The 19771-nt window shown below is 39.2% G+C and overlaps 1 protein-coding gene across 4 annotated transcripts in view; it reads right to left on the reverse strand.

The window, feature by feature from the left end:
- Nucleotides 1-19771, reverse strand: part of RXFP1 (relaxin family peptide receptor 1) — a gene marked incomplete at both ends in the record, with an annotated part of 100320 nt that overhangs the window by 51853 nt on the left and 28696 nt on the right. For all 4 annotated transcript variants that reach the window (XM_080797156.1, XM_080797157.1, XM_080797155.1 and 1 more), the window contains one exon: nucleotides 16758-16895. In XM_080797156.1, the coding sequence (XP_080653282.1) occupies nucleotides 16758-16895 (138 nt within the window). The remainder of the gene's footprint in view (nucleotides 1-16757; nucleotides 16896-19771) is intronic.

A 19771-nucleotide genomic window follows, 5' to 3' on the forward strand; every position in this document is an offset into this window, starting at 1 on the left:
CAGAAAATAGGACTCTCAAAGGTTATGGCACACTGTGACAAAGAAGTTACTTAAATGATCACTTATGGCTTCTTCATGACATGCTTCTTAGAAGGCTACACTCTGGCATAGTGGTTGTTATGATAAATCATTAGAATGAAACTGGGGAATTTCAAGGGTTGTGTAATAAGATAGCTCTGGAGATGTCCTGGAGATATTAATGCAAGGAAATGAGAAGCCCAGAGTTTAACACTATCAGTTCGAAAAAGTTCAAAGAATCAGGGATCTTCCATGACCACTCTAAGATAATCTTATCTCTTGTGATCTCAGAGTTGATGTAACTTCAAATCAGAAAGAATCTGACGCAACGGGTTACCAAGGCTACAGTAGAAGCCCAATTCATGTGTTGTTATCTCCTTTAAGTGAACATCAGGACACTGATTTGGAAGGAGAGAGACCCTGTGAACTGTAAAAGGACATTTAAATGTGTTGAGTTGAATTTGAATACTCTAAATCCCAACCCCATGCAACCTCTCCCATCAGCATAAGCAGCTCCCATCCTCTGTCCCATGAGTTTGACCGTAGTTGGAGACACGTTAGTTACTTTACTTGAGGTAAACAACTTGTGATGTCTCTCCAGGTCCCACATTTTGAGCATTCTTCTTTGACTCCAAGCCTATTATAAACACACCACAGAAGCCAAGCACAAGTTGGACTTAGAAAATGAAGATTGACATACCAAAAGATTTTGCTTGGGAGCAAATGGGAGAGTTGCTGACGCCCACTCTTATAGCCTTACTGGGAATTTTCTAAGTATATGATTTCTGTTTAACATACCTATAATGGGAATTGTTTTGTGTGTTAACCCCTGATAGATACAGAGACCGTTTGAATTATTGGATTAAAATATGGTTTAAGTGTGAGTGGACATTTACAGCATTTGGGGAGCTTAAGTGGAACCTCATGAGTGAGGCCAAAGCAGTGCATTTTTTCTGAAACTCTGAGCTTCAGTGTAGTTGACTTTTGTGGTTTTGCTACAGAAATGATGACACTTTTCAACATTTTTCTGCATCTCCCATATGGGTTCTGGGGACAGGATCAGGAGCCTTACAAAACATACTACTCTTCTGGGCTTCAGAACTATTTATATTGCTTCTCAGCCTTTTGGCTAAGATTAAGTGCAGAATTTTCTATTCGTTTCCTTGGCTGTCAGGTTTTGGTTTGTGACATTGTCTTATCCCCTTTTCCTGGTCTGGCTGTGTTTGTTGTCTTTTTGGCAAGTTTTTACTTTTAAACACTTGGTTCATATCTTTAGGTACAAGAAAGGAAAATTCTGTGAGAGATTTGATTCGCCCATTTTATTTTATTTTTCTCTAAAAATTTAAAAAGGATTTTACTTATTTATTTGTCAGAGAGAGAGAGAGAGAGAGAGAGAGTGCAAACAGGGGGAACAGCAGGCAGAAGGAGGAGCAGGCTCCTAGCTGAGCAAGAAGCCCGTTGCGGAAGTTGATTCCAGGATCCTGGGATCATGACCTGAGCTGAAGGAAGACGCTTAATTGACTGAGCCACTCGGGTATCCCTTGATTCCCCCATTTTAGCAGAGAAATTGAGTATTAGCACTTAGCACTGAGAAAACTTGTACTTAGCAATTACCTTAGGTACTTTATTTTGTCCGTATAACTCTCTTTGATCATTATTGTCATCTCCATTTACAGATGGAAAACTGTTTAGAGAAGTTGAAGTGTAACAGATTATTAAAAATTACTAAGGAGTTAAAATAATAAAATTATTTTCAGATTCTCTTTTCTAGGCCAAATACATGATTTATCAGTTGATAGTCTACCTATAGAATTTCAACTTTTGTGTGGTGTCAGCTTTAAATACCTAGTTATTACCGTTTATTACCTATTTTTCTGTTTTCTATTTCATTTCCTTCATTGAGGCTCTTACATCAGAATTGTATGAACTATAAAAAAATTCATTAAGGGGCGCCTGGGTGGCTCAGTGGGTTAAAGCCTCTGCCTTCTGCTCAGGTCATGATCCCAGGGTCCTGGGATCAAGCCCTGCGTCCGGCTCTCTGCTCGGCGGGGAGCCTGCTTCCTCCTCTCTCTCTGCCTGCCTCTCTGCCTACTTGTGATCTCTGTCTGTTAAATAAATAAATAAAATCTTTAAAAAAAAATTCATTAAAATAACAACCAGAAATAGTCATCAACTGGAATCTACGTCCATTGCTATTGTTACTTATGGAATCAGCGAAAGCATTGTAAATCATTAAAATATTACTAAAAATTAATTTAAAAACAAATTAATTTTCACATGATTTTTTTTACATATTTATAAATGTTATGGATAAAACAAGTAAGATAAATCATTTGGCTCTGGATATGTTGAGGCAGTAATTATTTTTATAAGCAAGTTTGTTGTGTATCTACAGAGCAAGGGAGGCAGTGGTTTGCAAAGGTCTGAAGACTTTCTCCTTGCAGCCTGCCAGCGCCTTGTTGGCTTTGGAGGAGGAGGATTTACACACCCCATGTTCATGTTCATTTTCCTGCCACGTGCACCCAGACCTGAGAAAACAGCCATGGAAATCAGGTGAGGTGATAGCATTGCAGAACACAGGGCTGTTTATGTGGTTAGTGTTTCACTGCTGTGAGGAAATTTATGAGATCAGGGGGTTGGGTGAGTGCCAGTAGCTGTTGATTTTCGTTCCCTCTGGTTCTTTTGTTTTGTTTTGTTTAAGATTTTATTTATTTATTTGACAGAGATCACAAGTAAGCAGGGAGGCAGGTAGAGAGAGAGGGGGAAGCAGGCTCCCTGCCGAGCAGGGAGCCCGATGGAGGGCTTGATCTCAGGACCCTGAGATCATGACCTGAGCCAAAGGCAGAGGCTTTAACCCACTGAGCCACCCAGGTGCCCCTTGTTCCCTCTGGTTCTTATCAAGCCCTGTATTGAACTGAACTTTAACAAATGAACTATTTCAATGTGCTGCTTTTTTTACTATTAACTGATAGCACAGTGCTTAAAATCCCGGGCTTGGGGCCCTGGGCTAATCCTTTGTCCCTCACCACTGCTCTCTATTTAAGAGGTTCACTGTATATGGCCTTGGTTGCAACATTTTGGTCAAACAAATTCACATAGTGTAGTTATTTATGCTGTTTCTCTTTTCCCGTTTCCTTCCTTCCTTCCTTCCTTCCTTCCTTCCTTCCTTCCATCCTTCCTTCCTTCCTTCTTTCCTTCCTTCCTTTCTAGATTTATTTATTTGGGGTGCCTGGGTGGCTCAGTTAGTTAACATCTGCCTTCAGCCCAGGTCATGATCCTGTTGGGATGGGATCAAGCCCCACACTGGGCTCACTGTTCAGTGGGGAACCTGTTTCTCCCTCTACCTCTGTTGCTCCCCTTGCTTGTGCTCGCTCACTCTGTCTCTCTCTCTCTGACAAATAAATAAAAAAAATCTTGAAAAAAAGAGATTATTTATTCTAGAGAGAGAAGAGAGAGAGAGAGAGAGGTGGGAGTGGGGGCAGGGAAGGGCAGGGGTAGGGATAGAGAGAATCTCAAACAGGCTGTCTTTGAGTGCGGAGCCCAATCCCATTACCCTGAGATCATGACCTGAGCAGAAACCAAGAGCTGGAACTTTAACTGACTGAGCAACCCAGGAGCCCCTCTTTTCTTTTTCTTAATCCTATTCCTCTTCTCTTAATCCTATTCCTCTTTCTACCTTATTGTAACTCAACACAACACAAACACATATATGTACACACAGAATGAAAAAAAAAGAAAAAAGAGGAGAGGAGAGGTGATATCAGGATAGATGTTGGGAATTTTAGAATGCAGAAAGAAACAGGACAAAACTGCTTATACTTCCCCAAGATAGAACATATCTTTTCCAGGGAGATCTCTTTTTCAACAGCAACATCTTCAAACACACAAGCTTTTTAGTAATTAGCTTTTACCTTCCTTTCCGCCTTCCTAAAGCATTTGCTTCTTCCCACCCATTACTTCCTCCCACCAGAAGGCAGGAACATAGAACATAGGAATTGTAGCCAAAATTGCAAAGTTGGAAATTTAACATTTTTAAGAAAACAGCTTTTGGTATATGTGTTTCTATATTTTAATTCCTTCATTTTTAAGGATGTCTGGGGCAGTGAGCAGAATGGTTTTTCATACTTGAGTAATGATCCCACTGAAGTTTGATTCTCTGATTTCTCTTGAGGTACTGCAGGGTAGTGTAATGAACACTGTCCCCAGAGAACACTGTGGTAGGGGTTATGGGTCCCTATGTGTTGGTATTGCTGCATGAGTAGCATTGATGACAGATATATATGTTTACAAAAAAGTGATTTTTCTACTAAAAAAAATGATGTAATGGTGCTAGTGTTAAAAAGGAGACACCAGGCCCCAAATAGTATCACTGGTGCTAATCCCCCCATCAGCAAATGGAAGACTTAATACTTAACCTAAATGCAGTCTGAACGCCCCAGGAATGTGACCTTGAACCAGCCAACCTGAAATTTCCGGGTCAGCGCTAGGATGTAATCTGCTGATAAACCCCTTCTGTTTCTCTTAGGAGGGCACCCTTGCCTAAAACAATGCATTCTTTGTTAATAATTTCCTTTTTTTGGTTCCCTCTATGCCTTTAGAAACATTTTCTTTTCTTTTTTTTTCTTTTTTAAGATTTAAGATTTTATTTATTTAGTTGAGAAAGAGAGAAAACAGGAGCAGAGGAGAGCAGCAGAGGGAGGGGGCAGGAGGGAGGGGGAGGGGAACCTGAGGTGGGGGGGCAGGGAGAAGTGGACTCCCCTGAGCAGGCAGCCTGATGTGGGGCTGGAGGTGGGGCTGGATATGGGGCTGGACACAGGGCTGGACACAGGGCTGGTTATGGGGCTCCATCCCAGGACCCTGGGGATCATGACCTGAGCCAAAGGCAGATGCTTAACGATGGAGCCACCCAGGCGCCCCTAGAAACATTTCCTTTTCTACAGCTCAACAGAGCTTCTTTCTACCTATGAGTTTGGATGCTGCTTGATTCATGAATCATTAAATAAAGCCAATTTGATACATTTATTCAGTTGAATATTTGTTATTTAACATAGTGTGGATAAAAAGTAATGACACAGACCAAGAAAAATCGGGTGGCACATGCTGCCTGGGCTCAGTAGATATTTGCTGAGTGAATGAATGAATGAATGAATGAGGTTCTATCCTCAAACACACTTCAGAGAAATCCCAGTCTCTTCTTCTACAATAAAATTTGGGAACTGGGGTATTTACTGAAAACACAGTTTTCCAAGCTTTTCTACTGGACATTCTAATTTATCTGGTCAGTATGGGGTCTAGGGATCTGTACTTTCCATAGGTGTCCCAGGTGAGTCTTAGAGCAAGTTTTGGGAGAACTGCATTAGGAAATTCACCCCAGTCAGCTAGAACCCTTCCCATATGCAGTGGAGCACTGCTAGATTTACTAACAGAAAAATCCTGTCCTTCAGAGGAAGTATAGGTCCCTCATTTAAGGGCCCTTTGCTTCTATCTGTCTTATTACACTAACTGTAATCTGCTTCATACTATGCTTATTTATATGTGTATTTTATCTCCTTATGAGAGTATAGTAGGAAATAATCTTACAAACTTCACACATTTTTAAATATACTTCAGTGACCTTAGAGGTACTTTTAACATATTTAAAATGTGGTATAGGAAATATTAAAACATTATTTCACTTGCACCAGGTATTTGTTATAATTTAGTTTTATGGAAAAACTAAATTATAGTTTTTATAGATTACACATTAGTTAGAATTCCCAACAAAGGCACCTCCCCGCCCGTGCTCTCAGATTCTCCTGGCACTGGCATGGGGTGCTGGACAGGGGTGGGGGTTCAAGGGATGAGGTCTGGATGCTAATCAAAAGGTCCAAGTTTCTTTTCTTTCTTCTCTCTCTTTTTGAAAATACGTTTTTATTTATTTTAAGTAGGCTCCATCCCCAAAGTGGGGCTTGAACTCATGACCCCGAGATCAAGAGTCACATACCAACTGGGCAAGCCCCAGGTCAAGTTTCTTGAATACATTAATTTGCTATGGTGTTGTGTTAGGCTTCCCTCAAGTAATTTCCTGGGATTCTCCATGAGAAGAGAGCTCTGTGGTGAAATATGTTTGGAAATGCTGTGTCTTATATTGGCATTTAGGATTAATAGTGCGTGTTGGCATGAGGAAAGGAGAAGGCAGGCATTAAAGAAATATCTTGAATTTTGTTGAATTCTTGTTATAAGATGCCATACATTTTGGAAAGTGTTTGCTTTTGCATTTGCACAAGAAAGAGTATGCCTAGATCACTGGTTTTCAAAATGTAGTTCCAGGACCAGCAGCATCAGCATCACTTACGGACTTGGAAGAAAGGGAAATTCTTGAGCCTCATTCCGGAGGTATTGAATCCGAAATTGGAGATGGGGCTGAGTCCTGTAGGTTTTAACAAGCCTGATCTGCTGAAGTTTGAAAACCACTGCTCTGCACTCATTAATCACTTTCTAGGTGTTCCAAATACGGCAATAAAATTGTCTGTACATTGGGAAGTGAATCATTTCAAAATGTTAGTGAGTGTGATGTTCATCTGCTGTGTTTGTTAACAATGCAGATTTCTGGACTCACCTACAAGGTCAGCATTTCAGGGGGTGGAGCTCAGAACTCTCACGCCTCTCACCAGCCCTCGGGGACAGTGCTGCCGTTAGTTCTGAGAGCTGGCTTCCCAGAGTTCCCACAGATTTGCAGGAGCCACTCCTGGGTACCTTTGATATTTGGATTTTGAATAATCAAAAGTTAAGTGACTTGAGTCTGAGAGGAGGCCAGCACAAGGAGGATATAAGGATGCTGCGGTGAACAGTCTTCCTCTTTTATTAAAATGAAGGCGTGGGGCGCCTGGGTGGCTCAGTGGGTTAAAGTCTCTGCCTTCGGCTTAGGTCATGATCCCAGGGTCCTGGAATGGGGCCCAGCGTTGGGCTCTCTGCTTGGCGGGGATCCTGCTTCCTCCTCTCTCTTTCTCTCTCTCTGCCTGCCTCTCTGCCTACTTGTGATCTCTCTCTGTCAAATAAATAAATAAAATCTTAAAAAAAAAAGAATGCGTAAGTACTATGGGTTACAGAACATACCTGCTGATTGATGAATGAATGAATAATTTTAAAGTCTGGATTTACATAAAGTAGAGCATTCTGGATTCTTAGACATTTACTCAATTCTCAGCATCCATTCTTGGGACATAAGGAGAATCTTTTTCTCAGAAAGTAATGATCCCCAATGTAAATGTGCCCTGGGCCATTAGAATAAACCTTTGGATGCTGGCTGGCCAGGCAGAGCAGTTCTCCCAGCTAACTATGTGACAATTGTAGTTTGCTGGGCAGAATGCATTAACCTCTTTGTAGGACCTTAATGTCTTTGGAGGCAACTCTGAAGAAATTAAGGGGTGTGACGTTATCCTGGGCCTATTTTAAAGGAAATTAATGCCACTGAAGAAACTGTCCTTTGTGACCTATCTACTAGGAAGTGTCCTGAGATGGAGGTCTTGGTGAAGCTAACCCAAACAGTGCTAAGCATTGTTGGATAAACAAACTTGAGGTTAAATTGAGGTTTGTCAGGACACCTGGGTGGCTCAGTCAGTTAAGTGTCTGCCTTCAGCTCAGGTCAACATTCCAGGGCCATGGGATCAAGTCCTGTGTCGGGTTCCTTGCTCAGCAGGGAACCTGCTTCCTCTTTTGCCTGCCGCTCCCCTTGCTTGTGCTCTTTCTGTTCTCTTTCTCTGGCAAATAAATAAAATATTAAAAAAAATTGAGGTTTGTGGAGCAAAGGGGGGAAAAAAAGAGAGGGGCAAACCACGAAACAGACCCTTGACTCTAGAGAACAACTGATGGTTCCCAGAGGGAGGTGGGGGGATGGGTGGAATAGGTGATGGGGATTCAGGAGGGCACTTGTTGTGATGGGCACTGGGTATTGTATGGAAGTGTTGAATCGCAGGTGTTGTATACCTGAAACTAATACTACACTGTATGCTAACTAACTAGAATTTAAACAAAAGCTTAAAAAAATAAACTGAGGTTTGTCTGTACGGAAAAGTCAAAGGTTCAGTTACTTAGGTATTTCCAATGTTATTTTCAGAATAAGAAACAGAAAACCAGGGGCGCCTGGGTGGCTCAGTGGGTTAAAGCCTCTGCCTTTGGCTCGGGTCATGATCCCAGGGTCCTGGGATCGAGCCCCACGTTGGGCTCTCTGCTCAGCAGGGAGCCTGCTTCCTCCTCTCTTTCTCTCTCTCTCTCTGCCTGCCTCTCCACCTACTTGTGATCTCTGTCAAATAAATAAAATCTTAAAAAAAAAAAAGAAACAGAAAACCAGGTATTCTTGAACATACAATGCATGGTTATGGATTAACACATACTCATGACCCATGTCACTTTTTCTCTTGCGTTTTTAACCTTAAAAAAGGTTAGCCACCAACTTTACATGGAATATTCTAAAATGAGCTAAGTTCTACATGCCTGGCATTGCCATCATTTTGACAACTGGATGAAGAGCTGTATTTAGGAAATGAAGGAATATTTGATGTTCCAGAATTTTCCATTCAGGCCCAATTAAAAATTAAAGGAGTCCTTGAATATACTTTAAACATTCTTAAAAAATTTTTAAAAATTTAAAAATATATGTCATCACCATCACACTCATAAATAAATACTGTGTATCTAATTCTCATAAGTTAGGAAGCACCACCCCAGTGACAGGAAAATATTAACAAAGTTTTTCCTCCCTTGAATTTTTTGCATTCTCTGTCCTTTTTCCTACGGCAGGCAGCTAAATTTTTCCACTTTCATTACCTTGGGGAAAGGACAAGCAGAAGCTTTCAGATAACAAAAGGAGTCAAATTCTAATCTTTCAATTTTCAAAGGCCTATATTTGAGTGTTGAGATTTGGAAAAACAAAAAAAGAAGGATGGCATTTGCTGATCCTCATCTGCACAAGATACCTGGACCAGAGAGGGAGAGAATGGAAGGGTCTTCTTACCCTCACTTTTCCCTACGCAGCAGAAGCTGGGGGAAACCAGAAACTCTTTACCTTCAGTACGTCTGCAAAGACCTTATTTCCAAATAGGGTCACATTCTGAGGTTGTAGGTGGACATAAATTTTTAGCAGTTACTAGCCTACTATAATACGCAAAATGTATTAGAAGAGATTTCTATTTCCCCTGTGGATTATAGGAATACTAACATGGAAACAGAATAGCAAATGTCTTCACCCTTTTTCCTGTAGACATCCTTGTCCTCTGCTAAAGTGAGGAATGTTCAAAGAAAGAGTCTACAGAGGGGCGGCATCAGAACTCGGGTCTTCATGGTAGAGTAATTCAACTGGGCTCCAACAGGGGGATGAGGTGGGTGGACATAACTTCGATGGGGAGTCCTCTTTGTATGACCATCTGCTTATAATACAAAAGAAGGAAAGCAAGCAAATTTCTAATCTGGAAATGCAGAGTGCTTTTTAAATAAGAATGTAGAGGTAGTGAATAAATGCTATAGTATCTGAGAATTTTATTCTACTTTAATATGTAATTTTTACTACTGAGTTAGCACTCCACTTAAAATGGACATAAATGATTTCTCAGTGAGGGTCCTCACCTTTTTGTAATCCAATTCCCTCAGTATTTACCCAGATGTATTCTCCCAAGTGTCTGAGAGTTTTAGCTGAAAAAGTGAAAGGTCCCTCATTTTTTGGTTTGTCATTCTTGCAACAAATACTGCTCTAATGATTCCTTAAGACTTTTTCATTTCGTTTTGTTTTTTTGGTCTCTAGCCTGTTTGATTGCATCTGTGACAGTTCTAAGAAAAATGGGTTAGTGATACATGGCAAAAGCATATGAAAATTGTATGAGAATTATATCAAATGGTATAACTCAGGGGAAAAATTATTCATTTCCATTTTGAAGTTTATCAGTCAGGTTCAAAGTTATTATAAAAGTGGTGCAATTGATTTTTACAAATGTATGACAAATGTTTTGTTCCCTGTGTCCAGGAGCTCTAAAAAATAGTAAATATTTCCTTGAAAGATATATCAAACAAGAGACTGAGAAAAAAAGGGGGGGGGCGCTGGTGCTTGGTTGGCTCGGTTATTAAGCAGCTGTCTTTGGCTCAGGTCATGATCCCGGGGTTCTGGGATCTATCTCCATATAGGGCTCCCTGCTTTTCCCTCTCAGCTTCCCCGTGCTTGTGTTTTTGCCCTTGTTATCTCTCTCTGTTATAAATAAAAATAAAATATTAAAAAAAAATTGTATTGCCTAAATATTTTAGGAAGAAATGGATTTTTGTGAATGCAATGGGAAATTTTAAATCTATTGCTTTTGTTCACATTGTGTCCATGAAAAATGTTCAGTCAGTAGATGTGTTATACTTTTTATACTGAGACATTTAATTTTATTTTTGTATTTAGTAAACTATTCCGTTATCAAGAAATTATTTTTTAAAAGAAAACTGGGAATTCAATAGTCAAATCAGAGTGCTTCTTTAAAACGCCTGTGATAATACGAATGTTGTATTTTTTTTCCTAAATATATTTAGTTCATATTCCAGCTCAATACGTGGGGAATCAGTTTAATTTATTTAGTGGTGCTTCTTCTTCTTTTTTTTTTTTTTTGTGACTGCTAAATTTTATTACTACTATTTTGATTGGACTTACTTTTCCTCTTTAATAATTATCATTGGTGTCAATGTTAAATAGTTTAGAGGCATATTTTTGGATATATTTTAAAAGATCTAATTAAGGAAAAGTCACCCCCTTCCATTACAAGAAGATTTTTTATTTGACAATATACTGTTAAGTCATAAATGATCCCCCTGAAAAAAATTTTTAGCTGTGGGTTTTTCTTTTGCTTATATGTTAAAATACTGTATTTTATGTGATCATAAATATACTTAATGCTGTTTATTAAAATATGCATGAGTTTTACATATTCTGAAAACCAGCTTTCTGACTTAATTTAATTAGCATTAAACAGAATATAAACATGAATATCTTAAAAACTAACAGCCAGGGGAACACAAATTATCCAGATACTATAAAATGAGAAGGAAAAAAAAACGCACGGCTGGTGAAAGGAATTCAGGATTAAGATGCAAAAGAAATAACTGCATTTCATCATTTTTATCACCAGGGTCCTAAAGGTGGTTGTAAAATTCTGTTACCTTTCCTGGGATGTTTCAGCTTACTCACTCATGGACAGCAACAGCACGTCAGCTGACCATTATTGAGGTTTTGACCAGAGTTCAATTTTTTTTTTGTATTTCTTTTTTAAAAAATATTTTATTTATTTATTTGACAGAGAGAGAGATCACCAGCAGGCAGAACATCAGGCAGAGAGAGAGGGGGAAGCAGGTTCTCCGCTGAACAGAGAGCCCGATGCGGGGCTTGATCCCAAGACCCTGAGATCACGACCTGGGCCAAAGGCAGAGGCTTAATCCACTGAGCCACCCAGGTGCCCCCTTTTTTGGTATTTCTAGATGACTGCAACCAAAACAGTGTTAGAGTTTCTTATGGAAATGAACACATTTGGTAATAATGATAATGGAGTTTGTTAGCAAGTGAGCACGCTGGCATAGTATATGGAAACCTTGATTCTAGTTTATTTCTACTGATGCTACTATTTCACATGCATTCCTTATTTTCTGCTCACTTGGGCGTAGGTCAGTGGTTCTCAAAATGTGGTTAGTGTGCATCAGAATGACTTGAAGAACTTGAAGAAACATTGAGCCACTGGCAGAGTTTCTGATTCAATCAGGCTGCGCTGGGGTCTGAGAACTTACATTCCTAACAACTTCATGGCTAATGCTGAGGGGTTTGGTCCAGAACAACACTGGGAGATCTGCTGGTCTAGAAGAATTTCCGGAGAGATATATTTCTGATATAATATCGGGAATAGTTTAACATAGTATTTGTTACATAGATATGTTTTCATAAGAAGAGATTATGATTTCACCCATATTTCCAAAACTGGACTTAAGGGTTTTCAGATGTTGCCAATGGTGAAAAAAGGAAGTTTTAAAATAGCGTACTCTTTTTGGTCTAATAAAAACATTTTAATATGAATTTCTTTTCAAATGTCACTTGTATTTTTGGTAATTAGTATTTTTGATTAAACAAAATTCTGTTCATTTTCATATGCCAAGATTAAGGTCTTTATATACACCTACAGCTAGAACTTGAGTTATTTCATCTGTGACCCGAATATTTTATTTTTATGAATGAGTTCCCTGGTCATGTCAGAGGTCCTTAAGAAAACAAATTAGCAAAACTTTCAGCACAGATTGTTTATACTATTTTAACTTGCTTCACACTTCCCTTCATACACAGAGATGAGGATTTCCCTGTTTTGAAGTCTAATCAAATATAAACAATTCCTGGGATTGAATTAAAAAGATGTAAACTCCAGAGTAACTACTGAATAAAGGGGTCAATAATCTGATCTGTACAGACCGATTTCCTGATATATATATATATATATATATATGTGATATATATATATGTAATATATATATATGTAAGTGAATTGCATATATGTATATGCAATTCACTTACTTTTCACAACAAATTTACATTATTCCAATCTCACAAATAAGGAAAATGGGACTGAGCCAAAAAATGATATGCTCAGGTAACAACAGATAGAAAGAGGCACTTCTAGGATCTGAGCATGAAATTTCTGATGCCTGGCTGAGAATCTTTCAACAATTCGGTTTCTTTTATTTTTTTTTATTATTTATTTATTTATTTTTAAAAAAGATTTTATTTATTTATTTGCAGACAGAGATCACAAGTAGGCAGAGAGGCAGGCAGAGAGAGAGGGAGAAGTAGGTTCCCTGCAGAGCAGAGAGCCGGATGTGGGGCCCAATCCCAGACCCTGGGGTCATGACCTGAGCTGAAAGCAGAGGCTTTAACCCACTGAGCCACCCAGGCGCCCTTCTGTTTCTATTTAAAGAGAAATCAAAGAAGGTAAAGAATATTCGTTATTGTTGTTGTGATTATTTTTGTAAACTACTGACAATACAATAATTTTACGTGAGTGAATTTGGAGTGCTAATTGGGGGAAATTGAATCCAACTCAGGATTAAATAATTTTGTGGGAGAATCTGTTTTAGTCAATGGCAGGGATTAGGAATCTTTTTTGCTTTTTAAAAACTAAAACCTTTTGCAAAGCTGATATTGTGGATACTGTTTTCATTGAAAGCCTACATGTGCACAAATATACAGCATTTTATAGTTTCCAGGGAATTCACAGAACCCTCTGAAGATTTTCTTGAACCTCAGAGTCTACTGACCATAAAATATAAGCCACCATTCTGGGATACACAGCCCAAAGGTGCAGTAGGAGTAGCAGGTAACTATTGAGTACTACATAGAAATTAAAAGCAGAGCATCTGGGTGGCTCAGTTGATTAAGCAGCTGCCTTTAGCTCAGGTTATGATCCTAGGGTCCTGGGATCAAGTCCCATATGAGGCTCCTTGCTCAGTGGGGAGCCTGCTTCTCCCCTGCCTTCCCCTACTTGCACTCTCTCTCTCTCTCTTTCTGTGTCAAATAAATAAATAAAATCTTAATAAAAGAATAAAAGCATCTGCTTGGGGTTTATACTTTGGAGGTAAAGATATTAAAATCTTTTTAACAACCAGTTTATAAACTCAATGAAGTGAACTAAATGATAATTAAAGCCCAATTTATGAATATTGTGATGAACTTGGTTTGAGATAGAAAAGAATAGAGAAAAAGAGGAACATGAAATAGAAAGGGATGTTGAGAGAGAGTGAAAAAAGGGATGGGGACAGTTTGGGGGGCAGAATAGAAGTGGGGAGACACATGGAAATGAGGAGATGGAAGGAGAGAGCATGGCCCTCAGATCCTCAGAGAGCTGAAAAAACACTGGGAGGAAGAAAAAGTCAAAGAAGTGGAAAAAGAAGAAATCATGTTGCATAGATAAGTCTCCAACCCAATTTTTGTTCTGATTGATACTGTTTTCATAAGCGTTAAGCCCAAGCTTGTCATCAGAATTCAAATTCTATGTATAAAGAAATAGGCCTTAATATTTTCCCTGTTACCAGGATAATTAATCAGGATGACTAACACAATTAAGATGCAAATATACAAATCTACACAGTTAACACCCCCCCCCATGCAAATAAACTATAATTACATTTTCAGGAGATGTGGGAAATTTTATCCACCTCCTGACTATCCCATAATCAATAGGATGAATGCGCACCCCCCCACCCACACATGCACATACACATCTACTTATATAAACATATAACTACAAAAGCAAGCGTATGGAAAAATATCATTCCTTCAAATATGAGCTGCTGTTTTAATAAGTAAGTAGACAAACCATGGGTATTCCTAGAAATACTTAAATTGTTTAACTAACAGGACTTCCTAAAGTCATCAGGTGGGGCTTCTGAGAGTTAGTATCAGTGCTTGCGGTGTGGGGGATGGGGGGTAATAATAGCACGTGTAGTAGAATTTGCAGAAATTGCTTCCCTCCTTATGCCCAAGACCCTGGCAGTGTGACTTTGCAGTTCTTCTCAGCAGGGGGAGGCGTCCATTTCACCCCTTGAAACGCGGTCGACCTTGTGACTGGCTTTGGCAAAGACGTGGAGCGAGTGTGCCATTTTTGAGCCTAGGTGTCAAGAGGGCTTGTATGCTTCCAGTTCGCTGCTGGGAGCCATGTCTCTATCGCGAGAACAAGCTTGGCTTAGCCTGCGGGAGAACTACTCTGGAGCTGAGTCACTTTGGTTATCTCAGCCGAGGTCCCAGGCATGACGACAAAGCTGATCCAGAGATAACCGCAGATGCTTGAGAAAGTCCAACTGAGCTGAGACCTGCGGGGCTAATCGCCTCTGCGCGCAGCTTGGGTTGTTGACCCACAGAATGGCCAGCTAAATAAATGATTACTTCTTATGTCACTAAGTATGTAAAAGTAACAGCTTGCTGATACACAACTTAACATTTACGGAACGCTAATTATGTGTCAAGGACGGGGCTGAGCATCCTATATACAAGATCTCATTGAATCTTTCGAAGACTGGGTGGACACAGATACTTCTATCATTCTCATTTCACAGAGAAGAAAACAGCCCTTTTCACCCTCTTTGTATGGAGAAATGAAACCCAGATCTCCTGAACCTGATCTCCACACTCCAGTGTCGTAGTGCCTCCATCTGAATTTGCTGGATGGTAAATCCTGAAAAACTTGAGTAACTAAGTATTATTACTCTGAGGATTGTTACTTTTGTTATTTGGTTTCTTTAAATTTGACACTAAAGCAAGAGCTCCCAAGCTTTATTTCACTGAGAAACTACTTTTGGTGGCGAATTTCCTGTCCCTCCAAGTTCTTTCCTGCTTCCTACCGACGTTTCCGTTGGTGGCAAGCTCTTAAACCACTCTCTCTATCTGAACTGCTCCAAGCTTGAGAGGAAAGTGTCTGGCAATGGGCAGCACACTTCTTTTTTATTTTTCTTAAATTTGTTCAGTATTCAGGTATTTTAACAAGATAGGATATGTATTTTATATTATATATTAAAATATATACTTACATATATTTTATATTAATATATTCTTATATATAATATATATTTATATATATTTTATATTTATATGTTTAAAAAATATATATATTTTCAAAAAAGAAAACACATAAGTATAGCCACCCAAATCAAAGGCAATTTTAGCTTAAGCTCACCAGTTCAGAAAGTGTGTTTTGAGTTAACCTCCACCACCTAGAGACTATGTTCCAAAGTAAGAAGTTTAACTCCTTCAAAGTGGTGCCTGAAGAAGTCTCTACTACTTGTGGGAGTGAAAGCTTCAAGTCCTCTTCAGTGTATTACTTATGCAGCATTTAAAATTATTATGCATGTCTTTATCCTCCAAAACCAGCACCTTATTTCTCCATGAGTGAGAAATCTCATTATTTTACATAATTAACCAAAGCTCATTTTCCTGGTGAGTCAAATCCAGCCAACCGAAGTTCTTTTATTAATTTGTGTTTTTGAGGGTTCAGAAATTTGAACAAAATTCTTACCAAAAGCCAAGTTTTCCAGATATTCTAGCTGGCCAGAAGCCCTACATGTTGGTCTTATGAGATTATAAATATGATTGTTGGTTAAATAATAAGTAAACTGGATTTATGGTTTGTTCTTTTCTAGGAGGTCTCGTTTATCCTTCAGAACTGTGGTGAGCAAAAGATAACAAAGGACAATAGCTGTGAACACTTAATTAGCACCTGCTGTATGCCTGCTTTCTTCTAATCCCTCATATATAATCTTCCCAAATTCTCTTGGTGTAGGATCAGTTTCCAAACCCTTTTCTAACACGAGAAAACGGAGGCAAACAGAGGCTAAAACACATTCTCAAGACTTTATCACTGGTTCCTGCTGTACCCGGGTTCAAACCCGGAAGTCTGGCCCTAGAGCCCATATTCTCAGTTTCTACACCCTTCTGCCGGTAAGGCGCTAACTGGTCCAGTTTGCGGGTTAAAAACCCTAACCATGGTGCACAGTCACCACTTTCCTGAAATCCTGGCTGTGAGACTAATACGTGGAAAAGAATGGATATTCTAAGCTAATAAAAGAAAGGGAAGATTTCATTAAGTGACGCCTATTTTGTACTTCGATTTAGTTTTCTCGTTCCCCTTCTCTCTTCTCGTTTTGAGAGGTCTCAGCGACTTCACCTTCGGGGCTTCCGCCCAGGGTCCTGCGGTGACTATGGGCGCTTCACTCACCGCAGTTGTCCTCATCCGCCTGGTTGCCGCAGTCGTCCACACCATTGCAATGAAGCAGCTGAGGCAGGCACTTGGTGATATTCCCACAGGGGAAATAGCCGAGGGAGCACTTGACATCCTGCCCACTCCCGGGAACCACTGATGAGGAACGAGGAGAGAAGGTTAATACAAAAACATGTAAAAGAGCGGTTTCCTCCGGTATCCTAAAACTTGTGGTCTCATTCTGGCAGGTATAGCCCTCTATATGGGAGCCCCACATTGCTTACTAGCCTGACGCCAACTATTTTCCAAGAACCTCCATGCTATCGGGACGTTCTTTCCCATGTCCGCAGAAGATGCCAGGATTCTCCTTTCTTTGCCTTTTCTCATTTCTCATGCTGTTTCCCAAGTGGAATGTCCACCCCCAGCCCCACCCTCCTCTTCTTCCTTCTCCCACCTCAATCCTTTTCCCATGAAATGTCTGCCATATTTTACAGTTTTATTCAATTCCCTTCTTCTTTTTCAAAAATCTCTCAGCCAGTCGTTTAAAAAATTAGGAATTTATTGAGTTCTTACCCAGAATCAAGGTTGGTCTGGTACTAGAGGAAGAAGACATAAAGAATATCAGGAAAGTACATGAGCCTGCTCTCTCACGGATTAGGTAATTCCTATGTGTGAGGCTCTGTGCAAGATTTTGCGCAAACCTCATTGAATGAAATGAATTTCCTGTCCTTTCCATATGGGCTTTTTTCACTTAGTAATATGCACTTAAGGGTCCTCTATGTCTTTTTATGTCTTCCTATGACTTTTATGACTTTAGTAACTTGCACTTAAGGGTCCTCTATGTCTCTTGTACTGAATAATATTCCTTTGTCTGAATGTACCCACGGAAGGACATCTTGGTTGCTTCCAAATTTTGACAATTATGAATGAAGTTGCTATAAATATCCACATGTGGGTTTTCTGTGGATATAAGTTAACTATACCACTTTAAAACCTCAGATTTATATAAACTTTAAAGATTATTGGTGACTCCAAATGCAATTCTGGTGCTTATTATTCTTATCAAGTTTGTACATGCTTGGAACTTTCTAGAATACTGTCAATTATAAGAAATAAGAACAGAATAGTTTGAACTGTCAATAACATTTATTTTTTAAAAAAAGTATTTGTAATCTGTCATCAAGACATGAAAAGAATAAAGGTGTGTATTTTCTTTGTAAGACGCAGCAGAACATTTTAATAATGACAAGTGACATTTTTTATAGAGAAGAAATCTAGCTATGTCAGGTTTTGACTGTACTCAGTTGTTTCAGAGCATATCATTTGAAGGAGGAAATAGTTAAATCTATGTAATAATGAGCTATGTTGTAAATAGTTTTCTCACTTGTGAAGTTATTTTAAAATTATCAATATTTTTTCAACATATTGATTTAAATGAAGTCAAAGGATTTGTAAACCATGGGATGTCACTGGTAAAACACCACACACTTCAGAGACTTCAAGTATATATAAAATAAGGTTAATCTGTGTTGATACTGACTTTTGATATCTCTATTAATTTCTTAAGAACAAAATTTAAAATTCAAGTGTTTCAGGGACACCTGGCTGGATCAGTTGGTAGAGCATGAGACTTTTGATCTAGGGTTCATGGGTTTGAGCCCCACATTGGATATATAGTTTACTTAAAAAAAATAAAAATCAAGGGTTTCAGAAAAATTCTTTGATGACTTGTCAGCCTTGAGCCACAGTTACTGTTTGAAAATGTTTTAACTAGACATACCTGCCTGTGATTTCATGCTGCTATTTTGGACCCTGAGATCATGACCTGAGCTGAAAGCAGGTGCTTAACCGACAGAGCCACCCAGATGCCCCCAGTCCATTTATTTTAAAAAATAATTTCTATCTTAAATGATGACTGCCAACAACTATTTAAGATATTTGAAGACAAAACAAAAATATAAGTCATAGCAGAGGATTGTTAAATACATGGGGCAATTTCAGAACTATATATTCACATATGTATGTTGAACAATAGTCTGTATAATTTGATCTTATTTATATTAAAAAAGGCTATATAATATTTGTGTTTATTAAATGCTGATGTATTCACAGCAAACTGTCAACAGTGGTCATCTTTGGGAAATGGGACCAATAATTGCAGGACAAACAGGAGATTTTACTCTGCAGTTTACATCTTCAAGAAAATTTGGACTTGTTTTTTTAAAGTGAGTACTCCTTTTTTAAATATCTTTTTTTTTTAAGATTTTATATATTTATTTGACAGACAGAGATCACAAGTAGGCAGAGAGGCAGGCAGAGAGAGTGAGAGGGGGAAGCATGCTCCCTGCTGAGCAGAAAGCCCCATGCGGGGCTCGATCCCAGGACCCTGGGATCACGACCTGAGCCGAAGGCAGAGTCTTTAACCCACTGAGCCACCCAGGTGCCCCATAAAGTGAGTACTCCTTTAATAATAAAAATATTCTGAAGTTATTCACAGGCAATTTGAATGTGTGAAAATTTGGTTTCTTAGCCATAGATCAAAGCATCTCATTTGTAATAGTAGTTAGCTCTCTTTAGACCTTTTGAAACGAGTAGCATGGGATCAGTGGTTCTCAATCAAGAATGATTTGTTCAGGATGCCTGGGTGGCTCAGTTGGTTAAGCCGCTGCCTTCGGCTCAGGTCATGATCCCAGGGTCCTGGGATTGAGTCCCGCATCGGGCTCCTTGCTCGGCAGGGAGCCTGCTTCTCTCGCTGCCTCTGCCTGCCTCTCTGCCTGCTTGTGTGTATTCTCTCTCTCTCTCTCTCTGGCAAATAAATAAAATCTTAAAAATAAAAAAAAAAAAAAAGAATGATTTGTTCACTGTACCCCAGGGATCAAATGGATCAAATTTTTATTTTTTATCATCATGACTTGGGCATCTAATAAAGTCCAGGGATGCTGGTAAATATCTCACAATGCATAGGCAGTCTCTCCAAAACAAAGATTTATCTGTCCTAATGTCAGTAGTGCCCAGGTTGAGAAACCCAGGAC

The sequence above is a fragment of the Martes martes genome, assembly GCF_963455335.1.
Source record: "Martes martes genome assembly, chromosome: 2".
Lineage (NCBI taxonomy): Eukaryota > Metazoa > Chordata > Mammalia > Carnivora > Mustelidae > Martes > Martes martes.